Source organism: Squalius cephalus, assembly GCF_949319135.1.
Source record: "Squalius cephalus genome assembly, chromosome: 8".
Lineage (NCBI taxonomy): Eukaryota > Metazoa > Chordata > Actinopteri > Cypriniformes > Leuciscidae > Squalius > Squalius cephalus.
The window spans coordinates 40,195,010-40,222,733 of NC_137129.1; the positions used below are offsets into that span (position 1 = coordinate 40,195,010).

The following is a 27,724-nucleotide window of genomic DNA, read 5'->3' on the forward strand; positions in this document are numbered from 1 at the left end:
TTTCATTTTATTTGATGTACTGTTATAATTATCCTGCCTTTACAGTATGAATAATTATAATCCAAATGTTATAAATGTATAATACACTTTAATTACGACACAATTTTACTGAAGAACTTTGTTATGATTTTTATTGATATTCTTTTTTTTATGAAACCAACTACAAAGCATAACAATCAAGGCTGGTGTGACACAATCAGTCAGAAATGTGCAGTTTTTACACGTACACACTGTATTGCTGTACCAGGATCTGTTCTCACTATACAAAACAATCCAACAAAGCATTTATTTCTAACAAAAAAAAAGTGACAACTACAAATAAATATCTGCTTAATTCTACCAATGTAAACACTGTGTTAAATCTGAATTTATTAGAGCCACAGGAATGCTATGGTGACCGCGCTGCATTATGGGTCCGTTGGTCGAGGACGAAACGGAGCCTCAGTAGTACACGACAACACACTATAAAATACCCACCAGCAGGTAAATAATTAACACTCAATACAGTAAACTAGTGTAGGAAGAAACGTCCTTAAACTCCAGTCGTACCAGGGAATTACGCAGCATAATTTGAGCTGGGAATAGTGCAGAAAAATAATTTACTGTTCTGAGATCTCTGCTTAAATAATAACACGCACAATAAACCTGAATTTCATGTTCACAATCTACAAAAAAATAATAATAATAATAATAAAATCCCACAGCTACTCACAAAATTGTTAGGAATGGTTAAGCGTAAGCTGAACACTAGGTGGCAGTCTAATCCCAGTCAGCAGGACAGGGCTTTCCGAACCACTGGCTGTGTCCCAAATCACATACTTCCTCACTGTATAGTGGGCAAAAAAACAGTATGTGACAAAAGAAGTATGTCTGAATTCACAGTCCTCATAAAAGAGGAGGCAAAAAGTATCCGGGTGACCTGAAGTGTGCATACGATGGACACTTTACTATCCCATGAGGCCACAGGAGAGGATTTCTGAATGACAGTGAAGCGACGTAACTGAATCTGGTGGGTCACATGATAATAACAACATGGCAAATGTATTACATACACACTACACACACTCATAGAACATATTTTTAGCGGTCGTGAAGTACTTATTCAATATAGGTACACTAGTAGGTTTTTACTCTCTTGAGTAGGTACTTTTTTTAATAAGTAGGCTAATTACTTCCCATCCGCTAAAAATATGTTTTTAGTGTGTGTTAAGTGTACCGCGCTTTGACATTTTTGTCTTGCACACTTACGTCCTGTCACGTGCACACGCTCTCAAGTGGCCAAACCACAAGTGTGTGTGTGTGTGTGTATCTTTCGCCTACCATATAGAATGAGATTTCAGATGCTGCAACTATGTTGAGAATTAAACACTGGCATACTGTTTAAAGCATACTATGAGAAATGCATTTTAAAAACATTTGCAAAAAGTATGCAAAAGAACATTCAATCAGTATGCAACACTGGGGTCACATGACCTCACAACTTTGCATGCATTTTACTACAAAGCATACAATGCATGCAATTTCAGAAATAAATAATGTTGCATTTTTAGTTTAAAAAGTATTTTTGTAGTCCAAATAACGCATCAAGAAAGAGATGTCAAATTCAAGTCCTTCATCATACTGGAAATGTCGAGCCCGTTGCATTGTGGGATAGTGCACTTCGCGTAATCTCAAACGCATCAAGTCTTCTGTGTATTTTCTGCATGCGTACTGCAGTGAGATAGTATGCTAATTCTGAACACAGCCAGAGTCTGTAGTGTATTGACAAAAATATCGCGCACACACACTCTCACATCCACTTACAGACACACACATACAAACAAACAAACAGAGATGATCTGAAACAGACCGGAGAACTCCACAGATAACTGGCCGAGTCTATTGAGGTGAACGCGTCTAAACCACATTTACGTACCATCTCTTTACATCTTTATCCCGTGTGGCTTCAGGACGAGAGAAAGCTAATGCCATTCAACTTAATAAATTAGAAACGGAATGAAAAGGAAACTCCTTAACGTGAAAAAAACACCCTCGGAAAACCCACACGCGGTATGTTGCTCTCGTGAAGTAAGTGCTTAAAGAGAAAGATTGCGTTTTCCTTCAGGTAGTGCTTGGTTTGATGCGTGACCTTTGACCCCGGTCACTGCCAGACGTCGCCCAGGGGCATCTTGGGAAGGTGCGAGTGCATCTCCACCGGGTGGTTCGGCAGGCGGTCCCTCCTGTAGGTTATCGTCTTCTCATTGGTCGAGGGGACGAATGATGGATCCTGGATTCAGACATGAAGCAACACCGAGATCACTTTGATATTGTTAGTCATGCAGCACACACTAGCTTTCAAAGAAATTAATAACTTTATTCAGCAAGGATGCATTAAATTGGTCAAAAGTTACAGTAAAGACTTTTTTTTTTTTACTCATCAAATAATCCTGAAACACAAAAATGTATCACGGATTACACAAAAATATGAAGCAACTGTTTTCAACACTGATCAGAAATGTTTCTTGAGCAGCAAATCATCATATTAGAATGATTTCTGAAGGATCATGTGACAAATTCAGCTTTGATCACAGGAATATATTACATTTTACTATATATTCACATAGAAAACTGTTCCTTTAAATTGTAATAATATTTGACAGTTTTTACTGTATTTTTGATCAAGTAAATGCAACCTTGGCGAGTTTTTATCAAAAAAATGTAATACAAATGAGAAAATCATAACAAAAACAAACTAAAATTAAATGAAAGCTGAAATTATAACATTGTAATAATAATAAATACTGTAATAATATCTAAACAATATCTAAATGTTGTGTTTTCATGTTTTATATAGGGACTTTCCATTGACATAATGGTTTTTATACTGTACAAACCAACCCATCACACACACACACACACACACATACACTAACCCGACCCCTAAATCCAACCATCACACACACACACACACACACACACACACACACACACACACACACACACACACACACACACACACACATACACTAACCCGACCCCTAAACCCACCCATCACACACACACACACACACACACACACACACACACACACACACACTAACCCGACCCCTAAACCCACCCATCACACACACACACACACACACACACACACACACACACACACACTAACCTGACCCCTAAACGCACCCATCACACACACACACACACACACACACACACACACACACTAACCCGACCCCTAAACGCACCCATCACACACACACACACACACACACACACACACACACACACACACACACACACACTCACTCTCATAAATGGCCATACTTTAGTGAAAGACTGAAACAAAACGTCTATTTTCTGTTTTGCTGTGCGACTTTTTTTCTTTTTATACAAAATAGCCTACAGCAAACACATATTAGTCATTTCAATTTTACGCCCTTTGCAAAAAAAAAATGTTTTTAATTCAATTTAAAAATAAAATCATTGTGGTAACTTCGATGTTAACCGGAGTTCAGAGGTCATGATACAGTAGACCTGTGTGTGTTGAACAGATGTCTATCTCTCTCTCACACACACACACACACACACACACACACACACACACACACACACACACACACACACACACACACACATTACCTTATGGTCGTCGTCGAACGGTTGTTCAGGGCTGGACTGGCACCAGTGGTCTCTGGTTCTCAGAAGCTGTCGCACCGCGGCCATCATGCCGATCCCCAGCGTGACGGTCAGCAGGAAGGCGCTGAGGAAGGTCTTAAAGTAGCGCCGACTCCAAACACACACTGTTAGACGACAGACACGGATCTATAAATGACAGAAAGGCCTACAGTCTTCACATGACTGGATCTCGCTGATCACGGATCCCGCAGGAACTGATATTGCTATATAGAGTTTTCTGGAGTCGTCAGTCAATAGTTAGACACACAGTAGTTATATAGGTATAGACACTGGTGTAGTGCAGGGTATACGGCGTATACACACTTCTTTTTCAGTCGGCATACCGTACTACCGTACCGTACTCTATACCGTACAGAGGTTTTCAAACTTTTGAGTCACACACCCTTTAAACCTTTAAAAAAATCTGCCATTTTGACAAATCTGAGAACTGTTTTAGATTGACATCTGGAGTCTTTTTCTTAGAAGACACATCTGAGAAGCACAAGACGATACAATAACTATAGTAACTATAGTAGCGTCCAACAACAGCAGAAATATAAATATAAACGTTTGTTTATTCCAAGTGTGCTGCAGTTTTGTCGTCTGCCCCTTTAATGATAGATCTCTTTATAGCAGGGTGGATTCTGATTGGCTGTTAATGTTTTTTAATCGTTCGTCAGCTGGAAAAAGTCGTTCTCAAAATGATATCGTTCCTTATCCGTTAGTTGTGGTGAGGACTTATCAATTCACATAGAATTAGAACGATTATTTTATCTTACATAGAAGAACTATATTATATTATGATTATTTATCTTTATACTTATGATTATCAGTAATCGCCCTTAAGTAGCCTATGCATATTCAAATTTACAGGAAAAACTTTGCCCTAAAAGTGTGTGTGAGATATGGGAAAGAGGCTAAATGTATTTTACAGAAGTAATTTTGAGACAAATCTAACTAATAGATGTATAAAATAACAATAATTAAAAAAAACCAGCATAATTATATGTGTAAAGCCACAGTTCACAAGAGTAAAAATTACATTTAAATGGTTATATCTCTTAAAAAGTCATTTTAAAAAATCTGAAAAAATAAATAAATGATGTGTCTTTTGTTTTCCCATACTAAAAACTACAGATTTTTTATTTTTTTTATTTTTAGGTAACGTTTCCTGGTCAAAACTGTACTCTTTGTGATAGGCGCTTCAGCTCTTTGTATTAAACTATGCATAAATACATGATGCTGTTTTGTTCATAATTGTTTATGCAATTTACTAAATTATATTTGATTTATAAACGTTAGTTTAAACGTTTTGCGCTTTTTTTTGTAGAGTCATAATGATTGCGCCCTCTGGTGGCCTCAAGCCAAAAGCTTTTACCTAACTGAGATTATGCCTTTTAAAAAAACTGAATATTAGTAACATTTAAGTATAAAGTTTAAATTGAGCTATTCAGCCACTTTGACAGCCCTAAATAGGAGGCTTAATTTCATTATTATTGTCTAGGCAAACCAATAGAGATATTAAAGAGATCTCGATTGTGTTTTTTCGCTCCAGCGGGTTGTTTTGGTCTCCTGACAGTGCACATTCTCTCTTATAAAGTCACTCACTCCAATGGCGTTTGGGACACACCCCACGCCCCCTCACTGTTTCTTGGAAACAGCATGAGCCATTGTGTGTGTGTGTGTGGACCTGCATTCAGCTCTGCTTCCAGATCTCCATGGAAACCTGCAGAAATGTCAGTATGCAACTTTATCTCCTTTGTGTTTGGGCCGGACTGGATCCGAGCCAAACCTACTGGATTTGGTACTGGAAGCGGAAGACGGGATCTATATATTGGCTGCGTGTTCGGGCAGTGTAAAGCCCTGCATGTCCAGCTGGTTCAGTGATCAGTGTGAGGCCTGAGGGAGCTTCTTTTCCAGCTGTTGTTGATGTTGTAACTGCAAGCAACAGAAACATCTGGCTGATGTTTAGGTTATGAATGAAGTACTGGATTATTTTGTCCTAAACAAACCTTTTCCCCGAATCTCTTTATCCGCTTGACACAATTTCATCACTGCAATTAATATTTTTTAAAGTAATCATGGATTTAACATTTCAGTCGTTTTTCTAATGAGATCAGAAGTGTTTCTCCTGAAAGAAAGACCACAGTAATCTCACACTCTCACATTCATCTAGAGTTTCAGAAGAGATCTCAAACAGTTCTCAGATTTGCCAAGATCCCAAGGTCTGTGACCAAATCAGATCTCGATATGAACTCAAACATTTCAAATGAACAAATGATCCGAGGAGCTGCTCTCCTCTGACTCATATTCATGAACATATTGTTGTTATTTCGACAAATGAATTTAAGGAGGAACATCTGAGAAAAAGTTTAGACTTCAAAGAAAAGTATGAAAGAGAAACGAGCAATACAATGTCCTCTCGGAGAATAAAACAGCACAGAGGAGGTGGAATGGAATAAAATAAAATAAAATAAAATAAAACTTACAATTCACTACAATTAAAAATCACAATAATGTATTATTATATTACAGTAATAAGAATTACAAAAAAAACTCAAAACTAAAACACCTGGACACAATATTTAATATATCAAACTTATATGATTATTATTTCCAAATTTAATATTAATATTTAAAATGTCATTATATTAAAATGTATAAAAATGTAAAAATTATACCCACCTCCACGCAATTATTTTATCCAAAAATAGGAATAAAATGTGTGTGTGTCTGTGTGTGTGTGTGTGTCTATATACACACAAATACATATATATATACAGTACATATACACTCACCTAAAGGATTATTAGGAACACCATACTAATACTGTGTTTGACCCCCTTTCGCCTTCAGAACTGCCTTAATTCTACGTGGCATTGATTCAACAAGGTGCTGAAAGCATTCTTTAGAAATGTTGGCCCATATTGATAGGATAGCATCTTGCAGTTGATGGAGATTTGTGGGATGCACATCCAGGGCACGAAGCTCCTGTTCCACCACATCCCAAAGATGCTCTATTGGGTTGAGATCTGGTGACTGTGGGGGCCATTTTAGTACAGTGAACTCATTGTCATGTTCAAGAAACCAATTTGAAATGATTTGAGCTTTGTGACATGGTGCATTATCCTGCTTGAAGTAGCCATCAGAGGATGGGTACATGGTGGTCATAAAGGGATGGACATGGTCAGAAACAATGCTCAGGTAGGCCGTGGCATTTAAACAATGCCCAATTGTCACTAAGGGGCCTAAAGTGTCCCAAGAAAACATCCCCCACACCATTACACCAACACCACCAGCCTGCACAGTGGTAAGAAGGCATGATGGATCCATGTTCTCATTCTGTTTACGCCAAATTCTGACTCTACCATCTCAATGTCTCAACAGAAATCGAGACTCATCAGACCAGGCAACATTTTTCCAGTCTTCAACTGTCCAATTTTGGTGAGCTCGTGCAAATTGTAGCCTCTTTTTCCTATTTGTAGTGGAGATGAGTGGTACCCGGTGGGGTCTTCTGCTGTTGTAGCCCATCCGCCTCAAGGTTGTGCGTGTTGTGGCTTCACAAATGCTTTGCTGCATACCTCGGTTGTAACGAGTGGTTATTTCAGTCAAAGTTGCTCTTCTATCAGCTTGAATCAGTCGGCCCATTCTCCTCTGACCTCTTGCATCAACAAGGCATTTTCGCCCACAGGACTGCCGCATACTGGATGTTTTTCCATTTTCACACCATTCTTTGTAAACCCTAGAAATGGTTGTGCGTGAAAATCCCAGTAACTGAGCAGATTGTGAAATACTCAGACCGGCCCGTCTGGCACCAACAACCATGCCACGCTCAAAATTGCTTAAATCACCTTTCTTTCCCATTCTGACATTCAGTTTGGAGTTCAGGAGATTGTCTTGACCAGGACCACACCCCTAAATGCATTGAAGCAACTGCCATGTGATTGGTTGATTAGATAATTGCATTAATGAGAAATTGAGCAGGTGTTCCTAATAATCCTTTAGGTGAGTGTACATAATATATATAAGAATCGAAAGAGAATCAGCAATGGCAAGTACAAAAAACCCTCAAAACTAAAACATCTGTACACATTCCAGTAATTAAAATTTTTGTGGGGAAAATGTGCTGAAAATGTGTCACAAATGGTGCTTAAATAGGTTTCATATTCTGTAAGCAAAATATAATTTCTCATTTTTCAGGACTGTCAAACAGAGGTGGAGCAGGGAAAGGCGGAGGAGGAGGAAGAGAAGATGAAGAGAAGAATTCATTTCCTCACCAGGATGTCGACTAATGTGCAGCTGAGGTCGATCTGAAGCCAAGTCCATGAGAAAGCGGTACTGACACTTATCACTGCTGGGATACAGGCAGTATTTCCCCCGGACCAGCTCTGAATAACAACACCGTTCATTCAGACACACAACAGGCCATTTAGCACATAAAGTTCACGTCAAACAGTTTCTCTCTGCGCTCGAGCTTCAGCTACGCAGTGATTCGTGGTGTTTCACTTGTGTGGATCTACCTGTGATGTCGTCCACATAGTCGACCGATGGAGCGCAGCTGTGATTACAAAGCTGGAAACCGTCCGATCCAAGACCATTAGACAGGTGACAGTTCACACAGTTCCTGAGAGAGAGAGAGAGAGAGAGAGAGAGAGAGAGAGAGAGAGAGAGAGAGAGAGAGAGAGAGAGAGAGAGAGAGAGAGAGGAGATTCATCATGACAGGTTGCATGTGTTCATTAAGCCACAAGACTGTTTGCTATTGGCTGTGAAAGACAAACAAGTACATTTCTTAAATCTTACACATGACCAGCGTCGGCCAATAGTGAGCCTACGTTCTGACGTACAACCCAGAAGCGCTGCGCTGTTACACTACGTGAACTCACTCAGACCCACACAGAGGAACATGAGGAGTTGAATAAAGTTTGTGATGTTTTTTTGTGCACAAAAAGTATTCTCGTCACTTGATAAACTCATGGTTGAGCCACTGTAGTCACTTGGACTATTTTAAACATTGTCTTTACTAACTTTTCTGGGCCGGCAAGTTTCAATAACAGAAGCCTAAGGAGGAGCGAGACAGCTCTCAGATTTCATCAGAAATATCTTAATTTGATTCTGAAGATGAACGAAAGTCTTACGGGGTTGGAACAACATGAGGGAGAGTAATTACTGACAGAATTCATATGTTTGGGTGAACTAACCCTTTAAAGTTCAGCATGATCAACTATCTGGCTATGTCCAGAAATGGCATACAAGTGTATACTGCATACTACATTTACTGTATACTATTTATACTAAGAGTTGTATGTGAAACAACAGAATGCTGTATTCAACAATAAAGTAATATGTTACACAACCTCTTCACATTGCATGTGCAATTTCAGTTCTGTTATCATTTTGCATACTTATTGCATACTTACTATAGCATGATTTAAAGTTTCGCTGCGTCCGAAATCGAGTACTTTCCCACTATATAGTACGCGAAAAACAGTACGCCAAAAGGATAGTATGCCCGAATACATAGTATTCAGAAAAACAGTAGACGAAAAGTCTCCGGATGACCTTCTTCTTCCGGTGGGATTCTGAAGTGTGCATACGATGGACACGTTACTATCCCATGAGGCCACAGGAGAGGATTTATGAATGACAGTGAAGCGACGCAACTGACGCTGGTCGGTCACATGATAATAACAACATGGCGGATGTAGTAAATCCGGATTACATTCACACTACACACACTCATACTATATAGAACATACTTTTTTTAAAGGTTAAAAATTCAGATTCAAAAGTAGTACCTGCTGTCTTGAGCTAAGAGTTAAATCTGTGACAAGTACATCCCCTTTTGGTTAAACATCTTTTTGCTTTAAAATTCCCAGGTCTGAGTTCAACTTTTGCATGCAGCGGAAGACAAAACTTCTATGCATTTGCTTACATTCCTGCTTTTACATGCGCTTGAATGAAAGTGAATAGAATGCAAAGACCCTTTAAAACGGGTAAATACTGCCATAGATCTTTAGCGAGTGATTAATTATGTGATTGACAGGTGTTGTAACCAATCAGTGACGGTGTTCTTCAACAAAAGAGTAGCAGTGGTTACCAGTGAGATTGACAGGAGCTGTAGCAGATGGGACACTTCTCACAGAACGTTCCAGATCGCCGCGAGTCGTCACATACACACTTGCCACACACACACTTTCCCCGGTCGCTGCAAATCAAGCCATCGTCTGACACGCAGGTCTCTGTGGAGACGGGACAGGCGCAGGTCTCGCCCGTCCAGCCAGAGAGACAGACACATTCACCCGAAACACACCGTCCGTGCCCTGAACGGAGAAGAATAAAAAACACAATACATGATACCAGTAGATATGTGTCCATTCCAGAGATTTTTCTTTTGTTATTTAAAACAGTATACATTTTTAGGATAAATACAATTATTATTATCCAAAAATCATGGCATTACCAATTGATTGTTTAATATATTCACCTTTTATTAAACCTCAAAATTACATTTTACAATATTATATATAAAATTTTATTTTATTTTTATTAGATATAAAAATGTCATATTTTATTCAAAAAATGAATAACCAAATTAATATTTTATATTCTTTGTAAAATAAAATCCAATATATATATATATATATATATATATATATATATATATATATATATATAAAACATTAAACAATAGTAATATAATATAAAAATGTTTATATAAAGTTCTAAAACATTTTTTAATCAGATTTAAAATGAAAAATTTCATATTTTATAATATATATAATTTTTTGGTAAAAAATGTAAAAAATTATACTCGCCTCCACTCACCTCCAAGATACGTTATATTATATAAAGTTTGGATTTTTTTTTTTTATATATATATATGTTAATTAATCATTTGGTAATTAAAATTTTTGGATAGAATATAACAGTTTTATATGATATGATATGATATTATACTATAATTGCTATATATATATACACTGTATGTATTATAACAGTTATAATATAATAAAATATAAAAAAATAATATTTTATACAAAAATTTTAAAACATTTTAATAACATGTTTTGGAGCTGAGTGGAGGAGAGTATAATTTTTACTTCTTAAAATTATACCTCTCCTCCACTCACCTCCTAAACATGTTATTTTTCTATTTTAATATACTTTAAAATATAATCTTTTTTTTACCATCATTACTCCAGTCTACAGTGTCACATGATCCTTCAGAAATCATTCTAATATGATGATTTATTATCATTGTATATAGATATAGTGTGTGTGTGTGTGTGTGTGTGTGTATGTGTGTGTAAATCAATATAATATAACACAATCCAAAATAATATCATATAAGATTCTGATCACCCGTAGTTAAGAGAGTACTTTTTAATATTCCAAATTTGATATCTATCTATATATTCTACACATATGTCAGCGCTCACCTCCACACACCAGGCCTCTCTCGTACGGACATGAGAAGTCGTCCATCTCACAGAACTTTCCGTAGATGTTTCCGAATCTGCTGGAATCGCACACACACGTCCCGCATTTACAAGTCCCTCTCCCGCTGCAGACGGGTTTGGTTCCGTCCTCTCTGCAAGCGTCGGCCTCTGCGGGACAGGGCGAGGGATTCGGGTCGTCATGACAACGGTTCCTCTCAGCGCAGCCGCACCCACAGACCTGACGGACCCGCACGGTCACGGACTCGTTGAATCCCACAGGCCTCACGGACATCAGAACCTCCTGATCTCCACCGGACGCCGGGCAGGAGCTCATCCCAACCGTCACCTTGAAGAAAACCTTGACAAGAACAGACAAAAACTACTGACGCACAGATAACAGATAACGTTTGGCAACAATAACAGAGCTCTGTTTATAAAATATCTCATTCTGAAACTTTGAGTGTGAAACCGATGAGTGTGCTACTCTAAAGAACACCATGAATATCAACAGTAATACTGTGAAATATGAATACAGTTTAAAATAACCGTTTTCATATGTTAAAATTGAATGTATTCCTGTGATCAAAGCTGAATTTTCAGTCTTCAGTGTCACATGATCCTACAGAAATCATTCCAATATGATGATTTGCTGCTCAAGAAATATTTCTGATTATTATCAGTGTTGAAAACAGCTGTGCTGTTGTTTCAGATCTCTGTGGAAACAGTGATACGTTTTGTTTTTCAGGATTCTTTGATGAATAGGAGGTTCCAAAGAACAGCATTTATCTGAAATAGAATCTTTTGTAACAATATAAAATGTTTTGGTGTCACTTTTGATCAAGTTTAATGCATCCTCACTACAATAAAAGTATTCATTTCTTTTGTTAAAAAACACTGTAGTGTGTATACAGTAGTATATACTACTTTTATGGTTTTGCATGAAAATATATATATTTTTAATTTAATTTAAAAAAAAAAATGGTTTGTGCAAACCGAGGGTGAGTAAATAATATTTTTGGCTGAACTATTCTTCGAATTGGAGCATTTCTGATATCAAACGCAGCATCTCTGTTCCCTGTGCTGAAAACAGATGTATCTACAGTCGTACTGTTTGTTTAGGCTGAACGCTGGAACATTTAGTGTTTCCAGAAACAGAGGATCCGTCGGGGCAAAGGGTTGTGACGTTGACCCAGAACCGGTGAGCTTGTCCGTCCTCCACCCCGATCTGCACTTCCACATCGGACAGCAGCTTCTGCAGGAGAAACAGGAGAGTTGGAGAGAGGCTCAGAAAGACCTCATTGTCTCAAACAACACTCTTATAAGTAAAGGTTTGAAAGGGGGTTTGCTTCACATAGAAGAACCATTGTTGGTTCCCCAAAGAACAGCTTCTAAAGCCCTATTCGCACTGGATTAGTATTATCTGAGGACCTCGTGTGATTTAGAAATGACCCCCCCACATCTGAATTTCATGTGGCGCATTCGCACGGGATCAGTGAAGCCTGTGACTTTACTCGAATTTACTGACTTATCTCCCGGATATAATATCAGTAGACTATTGCTTGGAAATGTCTTGTCGTTATTATAGGTCTAGCTTGTTGCTTACCGCATGCTGCTATACATGTCATCCATCTCCATCTAATCATTCAGCAAATTGTATAGTTGTATGGTGTATAGCGATACGACCCAGCACCCAAAATACTATCAAAACACTCCGACGCAGCCTTTATTCTTCACGAAAGATGGATAAAAAAGCGCACAGGAAACAAAAACCTTGAAAAAATGACATACGACCCCGCCAAATCACAGAGATCACAGCTCGCCGAAATATGGTAGGTCATTTGCGGGGGGATTTTTACTTTACAAATTACAGACATGGCCCAGACAACCTCCGCAATTATTACAAATGACTAGAGGTCACCTGGTAATACTTATCCCGTGCGAATAGGGCTTAAAAGAACCAATTTTTCTTAGTGTGAAGAACAATCTAAAGAACCTTCATCCAGTATAAAGAACCTTTTGTGGAACGGAAAGATTCCATGAATGTTAAAGGATCTTAATACCAATAAAGGAGCTTTTTTAGGAGTGTATGATCGGTCTTGTATAAGCAGGTTCACGGGGAAAAGGACAGGCTAAAAATAGCAGCTTTGAGCTGCTCTCTGATTGGAGCTCGCAGCATTTTTGGCCCGGTAACCAGAGGCCGCTTATAAAGCAGGCTTCTGTTCGCTGGGATCAGTGGATTTTTTGGAGGACAATGCATTGTTGTGCATTAAAAGTCTTTAAAAGCTTGCCGGAACAGATTCTGGCCGGTGTTTTTCCTGCTGAACTGAAACTGTACTGGAATAAACTGAAAGCCCCACTGTGAGCGTTTCGAAATGTTCGGGAACTTTTGCACTTATCATCTAATTGTCCTTGAGTGGATGGAGGGAATAAAGTGTTTATCAAGTGAAAGAGAAAGTAATGTTGTTTACCTTGTAGGCATGAACTACTAAGTCTTTAAGATTAGATGCTTTGGGAGACAGTCGGCCCACATAACTTCCAGGAATCAGGTCCAGTAGATCCTGTTCAGAGGAAAAGATTAGGTCGTTTTGAAATACAACGCTACAGAAATATAACGCAGACTCATTCCTCCGGTAGGGTTGTCAAAAGTACAGAGGAGACGCTGCTTTCAAAGGCTCTCGTTCCAATTTGAAAGGTTTCTATTTACAGCAAGTGTTGAGAGATGAGATCTGTTGACTTTAGGGACGCACGATACATCGCCCACCACATCGGTATCGGCCGATATATGATCATTTTTAATGTTATCGATATCAGCCCGATATTAAAGCTGATAAATAATGTATTATTTCCTTCAGCCGAGACTCTTCAGATGCACACTGTTCGTCATGATGGCTTTGAATTGCTTGAAATATGATTGGAATCACTTCAAAAGAGGAAAATACAGTTCAGTGCAACATGTCTGTCATATACGTTAAATAAAATTACAATGAGAACATAGTTTGGAACATGGCTTTTAATCGTGAGACTTTTTTTAACGAGCCTCTTTTAACGATAAAAATTTTGATTTAGATTTATCGGCCGATATATCGGCTATCGGCTTTCAAATATAAAGAATTATTGGTTATCGGCCAAAATGTTCATATCGGTGGATCTCCAGTTGATTTCTTGAACCAATCAAATGTGTTTAAGTTAAAGGGGTGGTTGATTATGATTTGACTTTTCTAACTTTAGTTAGTGTGTAATGTTGCTGTTTGATCATAATCAACATCTGCAAAGTTACAACGCTCAAAGTTCAAAGCAAAGGGAGAATGGAGATATTTGCTTTTAAAGAAATCACTTTTTAAGGACTACAACAAACGGCTGGTAGAGACTACACCACATTCCTCCCGGGTTAGTGACATCACCAACCCTAAAATTTACATAAACCCCACCCCCTGAACACGATTTATAGATTATCAAGACAGAATATGCTAATCAATGACTAGAAGATAACTACACATAAGCTACATAAATTCATCAGCTAACCAATCAGAAATGTCCTGTTGCTTCTACATGTTGTCACTTCTTCTTGAGTCTCTCCATCATTGTCTGACTCCGGTTTGAACATAAAAGGCTAAAAGTTTTTGAAATGTTCAGTGCATGTGTGTGTGAGGTAAATGGACACGAGCTCTTGAAGCTCCGCCCCCTGTGCCGGGAGCAGCAGCTCATTTGCATTTAAAGAGACAGACACAAATGGTGCGTTTTTGCTCACCCTCAAAAAGTGACAATTTTAACATGCTATATAAACATATCTGTGGGGTATTTTGAGCTAAAACTTCACACACACACTCTGGGGACACTAAAGGCATTGAAAAGGGCATTATACCCCCCCTTTAAACACTTATTGAAAAGTGTTACAGATTTGTTAAACCACTTGTTAAATAGATTTGTTAAAGCACTATAATCACTGATTGAGCAAAAAGTCACTGTGTGTGTTCCTATAAATCAGTGACTGCATTCTAGAAATCACTGTTTCAAAATAGATTGATTTCTGTAAAAGGCGACACCCAAACTCATGGTGTGGGAGAGGAATTACCTCATACCACTGATATTGCACCTGGTCCACCGCAAAGATGGAGTAAACGTTGTTCTCCAGGAGTTTCTCTGCCAGTTGACCGATTGTTGGGTGCTCCTAAAAACAACGACAGCAACACAAATCTGCTTATTGCTTGTTGAGAAATGACAGATTCTGGTGCTGAGAGAAGCAGTGTGGAGCCAAATATGTGTGCAATTTCAGAAAATACATCAGTGGTGACATTTTCCTCTGGTAAATCATCATACAAATGTAAACAGGCCAAAACTATTTACAAAAATATTCTTTCTTTAAAATAGCATATGAATATGCTTATAATCATAGTATATATCAACAAAAATATGATTATGTTTTTTGGACGGTACTGTGGTAATGCAATGCTCAAAAGGTTTGTAAAGTCTCTTCTGGTCAAAAAGGCTACATTTATTTGATCAAAAATACAGTAAAAACAGTAATATTGTGAAATATTATTACAATTTAAAAGACCTATGTTAATATATAATAAAATATAATTTATTCCTGTGATCAAAGCTGAATTTTCAGCATCATTACTCCAGTCTTCAGTGTCACATGATCCTTCAGAAATCATTCTAATATGATGCTTTGATGCTCAAGAAACATTTCTTATCATCTTACATACAGTGCTATGCATAAGTTTAGATACCCATGCTAAAGTTGACTAAAAAGAGGAATAAAAAATCATCTTTTGGAAATTGAACTTAAGCCTTAATTAAAAAAATTCGGAAAAATCCAACCTTTAAGGACACCAATTTTCTTTGTGAATGAATAATGTATCGTAAATAAATAAATGTTCTTCCTTAAAATACAGGGTGCATAAGTTTAATATGTTAAATTCCCATAGAGGCAGGCAGATTTTTTTTTTTAAAGGCCAGTTACTTCATGGATCCAGGATACTATGCATCCTGATAAAGTTCCCTTGGCCTTTGGAATTAAAATAGCCCCACATCATCACATAGCCTTCACCACACCTAGAGACTGGCATGGTTTTATTTCAGTTAGCCTAATAGCTGGTTTGATTTGCATTGAGAGATGATCTTATGGAAAGTACCCCATGCCAATCTCTAGGTATGGTGAAGGCTATGTGATGATGTGGGGCTATTTTAATTCCAAAGGCCAAGGGAACTTTATCAGGATGCATAGTATCCTGGATCCATGAAGTAACTGGCCTTTAAAAATAAAAATCTGCCTGCCTCTATGGGAATTTAACATAGGGGTGTCCAGACTTATGCACCCTGTATTTTAAGGAAGAACATTTATTTATTTACGATACATTATTCATTCACAAAGAAAATTGGTGTCCTTAAAGGTTGGATTTTTCCTAATTTTTTTAATTAAGGCATTAAGTTCAATTTCCAAAAGATGATTTTTTATTCCTCTTTTTAGTCAACTTTAGCATGGGTATCTAAACTTATGCATAGCACTGTACATTACAAACACACATACAAACATAAGTACTACATAAGTAGTATTTACCCCTTTTTTTATGGACCGATATCGCAAAAAAAAAAAGGAATTTTTTGAGGTAATCCAGAGATGGAACTGGTTTTGGACACGTTATACATCTGTATAAGCACCAGTTTTGCATCTGGTGTTTTGTGTGTGTCAAGTGCTGTCGTTTTTCTTACCATGCTAGTGGTTTGAGAGTAGATATTATCCTCTAGGTGGCAGTGGCCATCATGAGGAACCACGATACCGGCCAGTTTACTGTCCAGAGCCAGATGAGAAGGTTGGTCTGTCATAACCAACAGCAGACGCTTCGCTTCAGGTCGCCATCCGATGTCTTTCTGCAGAAATGAATCAAGGTTTACAAATCTGCTTGAGTGTGTGTTTGGTATGAAGTACACTCAGCAGAGGATTACATCATATACCATCCATCTACGCTGTGTTACTAATACATGACAAACTGCATCAGTTGAGCGTTAAGCTGGCAGGGTGAGTAATGCTCGAATTAATCATCCCTTAAATCACGTCCTGAGGAGAAGAGTTACTTTGCTGATTTATCATTTTGCTCGGGAGATGATAAAACATGCAAATAAATAAATAAATAATAAATACAAATAAATAAAACAACAATACACAAATAAAAAATGAATACTAAAAACAAATCAAATAAAACTAAAAACAAATCAAATAAATAAAAATAAATACTAAAAATAGAATAAATGAAAATAAAAATGTAAAACTAAAATAAATAAATAAATAAATAAATAAATAATAATAAAATAATACAAATAAATAAATAGTAGATGATAAAACATGCAATAAATAAATACTATTAATAGAATAATAAATTAGTTCATTAATCAATAGAAATAAAAATAAATTAAATAAAAATAAAACAAATAAACAATAAATATATATATAAAAATCAATCAATCAAATAAATAAATACTAAAAAATAAAACAAACAATAAAACAAATAAATAAATATTAAAAATCTAATTAATACAAACAAAAAAATAAATGCTAAAAATAAATAAATAAATAAACTATCACAAGAGTGATCTAGTTTGACTCTTGTTTGACTTGAGCCTGTGTTACTAATAGACAAACTGCACCAGTTGAGGTTTAGCTGCCAGGATGAGTAATGTTTGGCTAAAAACACACACGCTCACGCTGAGATGCCAACAGGAACAGCTTTGTAAAGTTACAACCGCTAGTTACTGAACAGTGAGAAGTCTGTGTAACTCATGCAAAACAACATTCTGAATATTCCACCTGAGAACCATCAGTTTCAAGGTCAGAGCTCTCTGTGCCAAAGACAACATCTTTCTCATGCATGCTGGTTTCAGTTTCTGGCTTCAGGGAGGCATGGGTGCCTGAGAGGGACATCATGAAGACTGAAACCCATTCAAGGTCGTTTTCCACAGCAGAAGCTTTCAAGCCCATTTGTCAGATCACACTGTACTTCACGGGAAAGATCCCAACAGTTGGAGGCTTTGTTGATCGTCCTCTGCTTCACTACACACAGCCTCTGAAGAGGAACTCCCCTCCCGTGACTCGGAGATGACATCACCCTCTGCAAACAGGCCGATGAGACAGAGATGTGGCTGATTCAGCTCTTCGGCTCCGTGCTTCATGAATGCGCTGTTTTCTCTCGCTGTATTTCCGTAGGCTCTTCAGGCATTGTTCCCATTCCCAGGCAAAGCCAGGCGTAATGACCTGAGACATGCAGTCTCCGGAGCAACCGCAGGAGAAAATATGTTTCTGATGACACAGGAACAGTCATGCCAGTTTTTCAGGCTTTAGAAAAAAATCATGCATGCACAAACACAGAAGCGAAGAGAGCGGACTGGTTAAATCATTAGTGGAGTCTCTGCTAAGGCATGCAAAGACTTCAACTAACTGTGTCAAACATGTGAATCGCCCTGCGCTACATTAATCATTTCTCAAATCATCAGTCTTGAGGAAAGAGTGCTGCTACTTTGATGATTTAAAACTACACTTGGAGGATAATAAAACATGCTAATAATAATAATAATAAATAAATACTCAAATAAAATAAATTAATAGTAAAATAAATAAATAAATATATAATATAATGTAATGTTATGTTATGTTATGTTATGTTATATAATATAATATATTATAATATAATAGACTTGAGGGTGGACTAAGGTAAGGAACCACTTAGCAACCACCACATTAAAACTTAAAATAATTACGGATGTATTATTTAAAAAAAAATAAAAAAAAAAAAATAAAAAATAAACATAAAAATAAATAAACAAACTATAATATCATAATATCACTCCTATTAGACTTGAGGACTCTTTTGACTTGAGCCAGTAAGGAAACACCAAATAATCACCATTAACAACAACAACAACAACAACAACAACAAAAAATGCTAATATATTATAAAAAAAAAAAATTTAAATACAAAAAATTACTAAATAAATAAATAAATAACAATAATCTTAACAATCTTTTTTAACAAAATAAAATAAAATAATAACAATCATACAAAAAACAAAAACAATCATAATAATAAATAAGGAATAATAAATAATGACAAAATTATAAATAAAAAATACATACAGGGTGGGCTCTTTTGACTTGAGCCAGTAAGGAACCACCAAGCAATCACCATTAATAAAAATAAATAAACACTAAAAAATAAATACATTTATAATATCAGTCACAATCATAGACTGTAAAAAAGATGGACAGTGCGTATCCATTTCCTTCCACTGCAGAAAAATAAAGCCAGAATATCCTAGAAACAGACTATGTAGTTCAGAGCCCGAGTCTGCGCAGTCGTGATCCTGAGGAGGCGGAGCCACGGTCTCAAGGTCCCGCCCACACTCCCACTCCACCAGACTCATTCGCTAGCACAGCTGTCAATCATGGCATTACGCCCTGTTTCTATAGCATCAAATAACTAACTAAACCCAAACTTATTGGGCACCTAACGGGCACTTGAACATACATCTGCGTGATGAGAACTGCTAAAAATTACAGAAACCATCTTTTGAAAAAAAATATTTGAAATATTATTGGATTTTTTAGTTTGGCTCACGTCCCATTCGATTACATGGAGAGGGCGGGGTTTTTGACCTATACTGAGCCAGCCAGCAGGGGGCGATCCAAATGCTTTGGCCTCACGTTTCAGGACTTGTGCGGCACACTTGGTCACAATAGATTTGAGGGTGGACTTTTGACTTAGCAACCATCCAGAAAACCCTAGCAACCACAGAAACTTTGGCAAACACCCACTTTGGCAAAATGCTGCAAACCCTCATAGACCGATGCAACTGGCAATAGCTCACAACCATCTAACACTTAAAGTAGCGTTTAGTTGATCCTGGTAAGCGCTCATAAATCCCCTTGGTAAACACGTCGGCTTTCTTCTTCCATAAGGGGGTTTGGCATCACGGCATCTTTGTTTCCAGCCAGACCGTTACGGAGGGGGAGGGGCTATAAGACTCTGATGTTTAATGACGAAAAATGTATAAAATTCATACACAAAACAGTTGAGTACATAAGTTTAAGTGCATAGTATATAAAGCACCCTCAGGTGGGTTTACCTGGCAAACTGTGGCCTGCAGCATGGCATCAAAGCCGCCCTCGGGTGTGTCCATGTTCCCAGAGATCCTCTGCTCCTGAATGACCCGTGTGAACTCTGTCATGTTCTCCGTGACGGGGAGGATGTGGATGAATCCGTGAGCGGGCCTGCAGTGGACCTCATAATCCCTACGACCAGAGAGGGAGAGAGAGATTACATGTCATCCACACCATATTCCCACACTAGTCAGAATGAGATCACTACGGAATGCAGTCCGGGACACCCCGGCTGGATTTAGACTCCTGGGATCAGCTAAGAGACCTCTGGAGCTTCCCATAGGAAAGACAAATCACAGATCAGATCTCATTAATATCTCAATATATTGTTTCTCAGAGTTGAAACTGAGACTTGGTCTCCTGCTTTTAGGAAAAGAACCCTGCCGTGTGTCTCCTCTAGAGTTACAGAAGAGATCAATCAGTGTGGTAATTAATAACTTAAAATAATTTTCAGTCATTGAAATAAAGCTGAAATAAAATATAAATAATGGACGGAAAAACTTAAACTTAAAAAAAACGTTGAAATTTTGCCTTGTGAACTAACTGAAATAAAATAAGTACTAAAATAAAAATACATTAAAGCTATATAGAAAAATAAAGCACATAAAATTACAAAAAATAAAACATAAATAAGTACTAAAACAAACAACTAAAATAAATATAAATGAAAGCTAAATAGAAATATTTAAAAACAAAACCTAATAAAACTGACAAAATCACAACACTATTAAAACACTAAAATAAATAAAAATAATAATATAATAAATAAAAGTAAATAATAATATTAAGTTCTAAACTTTCTAAAACTAAAATACATATAAATCCTACAAATGAATTTAAAAATATTTTTCTAAAAACAAAAACTAATAAAAATGACAAAAGCACAAATTACTAAAACAAAAAATTATTAAAACTATTTTACATTAAAATAAAAATATAAAAAGCAATTCAAAATATGAATAAATACTATAATACTGAGTAAAATAACACTGAGATCAACTGAGCTCAAACATTTCTCAACAATTAAATACTCAAACAGAAAGTAAATCCTCAGCTGAAACTGAAAGGAAATCAGATATATTGCTTGAATATTTTGGATCTTTCAGTTCGCAGTGCCATTTCACAAAGTCATTATCAAGGTCAAGAAAGAGTCCTTCATAAAAAGGCAACAAAAAGGTTTCACAAGATTTACAATTTGTTAAAATAATCTTTTTTATAAACTGCTAAACCGCGAGCGATACAGAGCAATAATATTTACAAAAGATCTCAAGGACTCAACTCACATGTTTATCCTAAAATCCCTTTCAAAAATAAAAAATAGACGCACGCGAGTAGAACATTGACCTACAGTAAGTGTATATCTCACTGCTGACTAGTAGAAATGGCTAAATTATTTTTTAACGAATTAAAATGTTTTTAAATATGTTTAAATAAATGTAATTATTAAAAACAATTTTAAAAATATTGAGTTCATTCTAGTGGAGCGGCTAAGTGCTTATGTTTGGCAGAATCGTTCAGTTTATGATACAAGCGTGAAAATTGGCATGAGCAGTCTCCATGGGTCACTTGACAAGAAAATTGTCCGAGCCACTTGAAATTTCAAGATGGCGGCCATTTTTCAAGATGGCCGACACCTTAGTTAAGCAGTTAAGTGATATAGTGGTTTATTTGGTGATACAAGCATGAAAATTGGCATGAGCAGTCTCTGTGGGTCACTTGACAATAAGCCACCTACAGCTCCTGGAAATTTCAAGATGGTGGCCATTTTTCAAGATGGCCACCACCTTAGTGGAGCAATTAGTGACTAAGGTGTCAGCCATATTGAAAAATGAAAAATCTTGAAATTTCAAGTGGCTCGGACAATTTTCTTATCAAGTGACCCATGGAGACTGCTCATGCCAATTTTCACGCTTGTATCATAAACTGAACGATTATATCACTTAGCCGCTCCACTATTCTAATGAGACTCGTGACTCTTGTTTCCTGGTGGTTGTTCACCTGCAAGGGTTCAGGAGTTTGGAGGGGTGCACGTCGATGTACGGAGACACCGGTTTATCCACGAAAGAGCCGAAGCCCACCCTGAAGTCGCTGGAGTGCTCCTTCATCTGGAGAGACAGAGCCAGACCCTCGGTCTTCAAGCGGTCCAGGTGCTCCTGCATGGACGCCGAGACGTCCACTAGATAGTACAGATCCACAGGGTACCGTTCCAACTGATGCACCTCAATCACAAAGCTGGCCTCGCTGCCTAAGACAGGAAATGACATCATCATCATCATCATCATCACTATTTTACATTTATGTTAGCCTGTTGTTATATGGTTTCTAAGCTGTTTTAGGTTTGCTAGGGTGTTCTTGGTAGGGCTACATGATTTATGGAATTAAAATTGATATGTTTCAGTGCACAAGCTGCGATTTAAAAAAGTATAAATATATGTGCTGTCGGTTTACACGTGTAGTTCATTTTGTTGTGTGGACTTCTGTCATTTCCTGTCCTGTACCATGTTTCATAGTCCCTTGTAGTTCTTCTTGTTTATTAGGCTCCCCAGGTGTTTCTGATTAGCCACGCCCCCTTGTTATCTTGTTAGTCTCTGTATTTAAACCCTGTGTCTTGTTTCAGTGTTTGTGGGTTCTTGACTTTGTAATGTTCCTGAATCCTGTTCCCTAGTCTAAGTCTGTCCGTCTAGTTTTGAGTTGATCTAATAAAGCTGCTGCACGTGGATCCTGCTTCCTCCTTTGATTCAACCCTGCATCGTTACACATTTACTGTGAGCTGCATGCGTGTAAATGAACATACAGTGAAACCGGCGGCGCATTCATTTATTTGCCGGCAACCCGTCAAAATAAAAGCTTATTGGTATACCGTTTGAAAATGAAGACCTCAAGACTTTAGCATTAGTATTGTAATTTTACAGTAAAGGAACATTTATTTTATTTTACCGTATAATAGTATTACAACATATTTCTTATTTTAATATATTTAATAATAATCACAATTATTATAGTCATTTTTATTTTATTTTTGAATGTTGTTTTATAGTCATAATTTATAGAATTGGTCAGTGTGGTAATCGTGGCCAATGAAAACTCAATTATTATTTTTTCATTCTGTTCATGTTCACGTTATGGTTTGATTTGAATTCTTGGAAAGATTTAAACCAAAGTATGATCACCCACATGTTTCAAGAATTTCCAACACTGTTCAGCCCTGAAAGGATTTAACACTTAAAGGGACAGTTCACCCCAAAAAGGATGATTTTCATTTTGGGGTATTCAGAGTATTCAACTCTTTTTCTTTTTTTTAATTAAAAACATATGCAGTTGTTCTCCCCAACAAAATCACAGCAATATTTCTAGAATGATTCATTCTTTCCAAAGCTATTCAAGTCATCTGGTGAAACTCCCTGTATTTTTTCATATTGCAATATATAATATCGCAATATCAGTTTTTTCCCAGTATTGTGGAAATTGTGTTTTCTAGGGCATTTGTGGATCAGTTTAGTGGTTTATCCTGGCACACTTGGTTACCTGGCCGTAGGTGTATGGAAATCTCTCTCGGCGACACCTGTGAGCTGCTGATAGTGGCGTTCACCTCCACTTTCACATTCGGGTTCTCGATAAACTCCTCTTCACAACCCCTGACTCGCAGGTCGGACACAGATCCGCATCGCTGGCTTACATGCGCCCCGTCCAGAAACCTCTGTCAGGGTAAACAAGCCATCAGAGAGGTCAAGGGTCACTGCAGACGCCTGAGCTTCGAGGAACAGGGCACTGTTGTGTAGGGTGGCATTACTGAAAGCTCTTTGGCTCAGAGACTGCTGTTGAGACGTGGGTCAGGGATTATTCTGACTGGTGCCGAGCGCCGCAGCCGCTTAATCAACTTCATTTCGTAACCACAAAGAAAGCATTTCAATTAAGTGTTTGTCCCGAGACAATAAACATGTCGGTTAAAGCTCTATAAACTGACACAACCATACTTTAATAGACAAAACTCTCACATTTCCTTTGATTGAGGTAGACTCGCTTCTCAAATCTTTCTGTTTATTAAAAGATTTGAGATTCGTGAAACAATATAAGATTATTTTTTTTGAATGGTTCTGTTGATAAGTTTTAATTAGTTTTCCTCTGATTATAAATGTTTACGTTTATTTAAGTGCCTTCAAATCAATTAATCGAGATTAATTGCATCTAACATAAATAATATGTGTGAATGTATATCTATACAGTATATATACACACACACACACACACACATTATATATTTACAAACTTTTATGTTAGATGCAATAGATTTGACAGCACTATTTTATTTATTAATGAATTATTTTTTATTATTACTATTTTTTCAAAATTGTACATATAATTTGATTTATTTTCATTTATTTTATTCATTAATTTGTTCATTTTGCTATATATGTTTATTATATATATATATATAAAACAAAAACAGTGTTCTTTTAGTAGTATTCAAAAACTATAATGTATTTATTAATATTTTAAACTAGCTTTACATTTTAATTTTACTTTACATTTTAGTAATTGTTTTATGTGCTTTTGTCAGTTTTATTAGATTTTGTCAGATCTATTTAGCTTTCATTTAATTTATATTTATTTAAGTTTTTAGTACTTTATTTTTATTTATTTATTTATTTATATTGAATTTTTTTGGTAATTTTATATAGCTTTAATTTTATTGGTTTTGGTTTTAATAATTTTACTACTTCATATTAAACTGACTTATTTCATTTACTTGCCAAAGCAACCTTTCAAATTTTAAAATCTTAAGTTTTTCGCCTAATATGTATTTTAAAAATATCATATTTCAGCTTTATTTCAATTAGCATTAACAACACTGTGTTAAACTAACAGTTGTAATTGCTCAGCATTTGTTCATTCATTTCTTAAAGTCCCCCTGTGGTGACGGAAAATCCAGTTTTTAATGTTGTTTATGTGTCTATGTGGGGTTTTTAATATGCTTTAAGACAAACCATGTGTAAATTCATAAGTCGACAGCATTGCTGAGTATTTCCTCCTTAAAACTGCAGTGAACCAAAGACAGTCTCAAAAACACGCTTTGAAATCGCTGGTGTTTCTGACGTCACACACTACCTTGTAACCAATCATTGCCATATCAATACATTCATGCCCATATCAGCGGTTTCTGCATTTCTATTTTATGGGTTCCCACGATCACCTAAGCTCTCGAAGCATTCTGGGTATTAGGGCTCTGGTGTGTTATCGCTAACAGACTAACAGACAAGCGCTTCACACACTTAAAACTCGAGCAGTGTGCCGAGATACAACAAAAGCAGCTCTCTCTCTCACACACACACACACACACACACACACACACACAGACTCTACCTCCTGAGAGCACCATGCGCATTCAGGGCCGCGTCTCAGGCAGTCTTCACATGTGGAGGCGAGGGCAGACAGGCACCGGTTATCTGCTGAACACAGACACATTTACACATGAATGAGCAAGAGTTCAGATCTTCAGCGGGCCTTTGTGCCATTCTGTATACAACCTTCCTTTTCTAGTGGTTCCCAATACAGCATCAGACAAGATGTTCCAATTGGAACAAAAATATGTTCTAAGAACATTGTGCTAACGTTAACGATCAGATATGAACGTTTTTTCTAGGTTGCGTGAATGTTACGGAACAGTAAATTCTGCAAACGTTATGGGAACGTTACATTTGAATGTTCTCTGAACGTTCTGAAACAAGTGGTAATATTTAAAAAGTGTTAGACGGATGTCCAACTGAAACATTTTAGAAAAAAAACATTTGTTACACTTTATTTTAAGGTGACGTAGTTACATTGTAGTTACTCAAATAAGTACTGAGTAATATAAATTAACTACATTATACTTATATGTAGTATATTTATATACTTACTATAGAGTTACGGTTAGGGTTTGGTTTAGGGTTAGTTACTTGTCATTATGCATAATTTACTGTTATTACTATAGTAATTGCATGTAGTAGTAACGTGTAACTATGTCACCTTAAAATAAAGTGTTACCAAAACCTTCCATGAACGACGTATAGATAATGTTTTAGTGCTAACATTTTAAAAACATTATTAAAGACCAGACAGCTCTGAATGAACGTTATATTAACGTTACTGGAAGAACGTTTGTTCATAACTTTTAGAGAACCTTGCCAGAATGTTAGGGAACATTCACTGTTAGCTGGTTACCTGTGTTTAAAATATGACTTTTGAACGCAAAAAAATATTTTCCTCATTATATCTGAATTTAAAATGTATTATAGACTATATAGTGCAACAATGTGAAACAGCATAAATGGGAGAAGCAACAACAACAACAACAGAGAAACTGATGAATAAACTTGACATTTCATGTTCTTGTGACAGTCTTTCTAACTCCAGTACCCTACACACTTGACTCATGCCTGAATAGTGTGTTTCACCTCTTGCTACCAAACAAACGACCTAAAATGGACAATTTCAGTAACAAATAAATGTTTTTAAGTAAAGACACTTTAAAACGAACATACAGTTTTGACTCAAGTTACTGAGCTGAGAACCGCGTGACAACTTGCCCCATGTGTAAACACTGATATTCCCATTCATTGAGTTCATGATCTTAAGATGCATCTGACTAAACCATGACAGGGCAAAGACAATGAAACACACTGCACGTCCAGAGAAAGGATTACGATCGACAGGCAAACTCACCCGAATCGGACCTCACGAGCAGTATCAGCACCGAGACGAGCAGCAGCATGCGAAGAGCAAACAGATCACAGTACGGACGCATGCAGGAAGTCATAGCAGCATTGAGTGAGCGTGTGTGTGTGTGTGTGTGTTGTGTGTGTGTGTGACCGACTCGCCAGCGTCTCAAGGTTTGAACCGCGACTGAAAATCCCCCGGGAACACGTCAGCCCCTCATCTGCCTGAACAAAGGAGGGCGATTCGCATCACCCGACAACCTCCTAATCCACAGCCTTTCACATTTCCAGATTCAGATTAAGCGCGGCGGAACCGCAGAGCGCGCAGCTTGTGTTCATTGTGCGCTTTTACGCATCGGACACGCATCGGCCGCGCAGGTGACGCTCGCTCCGCGTCTGGCATCTGCATCTGCGGAGTCCTCTTATGTCGACGGGCAAAGGTCATCGTCCGCGCGTCATTCCTTAAAGGTGTTCGGCGACGCAAGAAACTGCATTCATTGTTGTTCATTGCCGTGATTTCGATAGTGGAGATGAACGCCCACCTCACTGACTCAGGCACAGCGCTACGGTAACGATACACTGATCTGAGATCAGGCTACTGTACCAGAGGAGGAGCAGGAATTTTAATGTTCCCTCCACTTGGACTTTTCTTCTGTATACGAATGAGAGGTTGTTGAGAAAACCCTGGCAGGGGCAGTCAAACTGGGGCTTGTATTAATGCTTTGTCAGTGAGGAATTTAAGATATGTTGAGGACATGGCACAAAGAAAGGAAAGGGAT

The 27,724-nt window shown here is 37.2% G+C and overlaps 1 protein-coding gene across 2 annotated transcripts; it reads right to left on the reverse strand.

Moving 5' to 3' along the window:
- Window positions 1–108: 108 nt before the first annotated feature.
- Window positions 109–27,722, reverse strand: itgb8 (integrin, beta 8). 2 transcript variants are annotated; one of them, XM_079879717.1, is made up of 15 exons: window positions 26,953–27,721; window positions 25,612–25,697; window positions 23,776–23,947; window positions 22,249–22,495; window positions 20,217–20,382; window positions 16,812–16,970; window positions 15,169–15,264; window positions 13,565–13,654; window positions 12,205–12,348; window positions 11,097–11,454; window positions 9,755–9,977; window positions 8,178–8,281; window positions 7,935–8,045; window positions 3,622–3,782; window positions 109–2,266 (listed from the first exon to the last, which is right to left on the reverse strand). In XM_079879717.1, exons 1-15 carry the CDS (start codon window positions 27,044–27,046, stop codon window positions 2,141–2,143), a joined length of 2,337 nt encoding a protein of 778 aa, XP_079735843.1. In that variant the 5' UTR covers window positions 27,047–27,721; the 3' UTR covers window positions 109–2,140. The 2 variants fall into 2 exon arrangements, with proteins under 2 accessions (XP_079735843.1, XP_079735844.1); XM_079879718.1 differs by having other exon boundaries at window positions 112–2,266; window positions 25,612–25,694; window positions 26,953–27,722.
- Window positions 27,723–27,724: the final 2 nt, after the last annotated feature.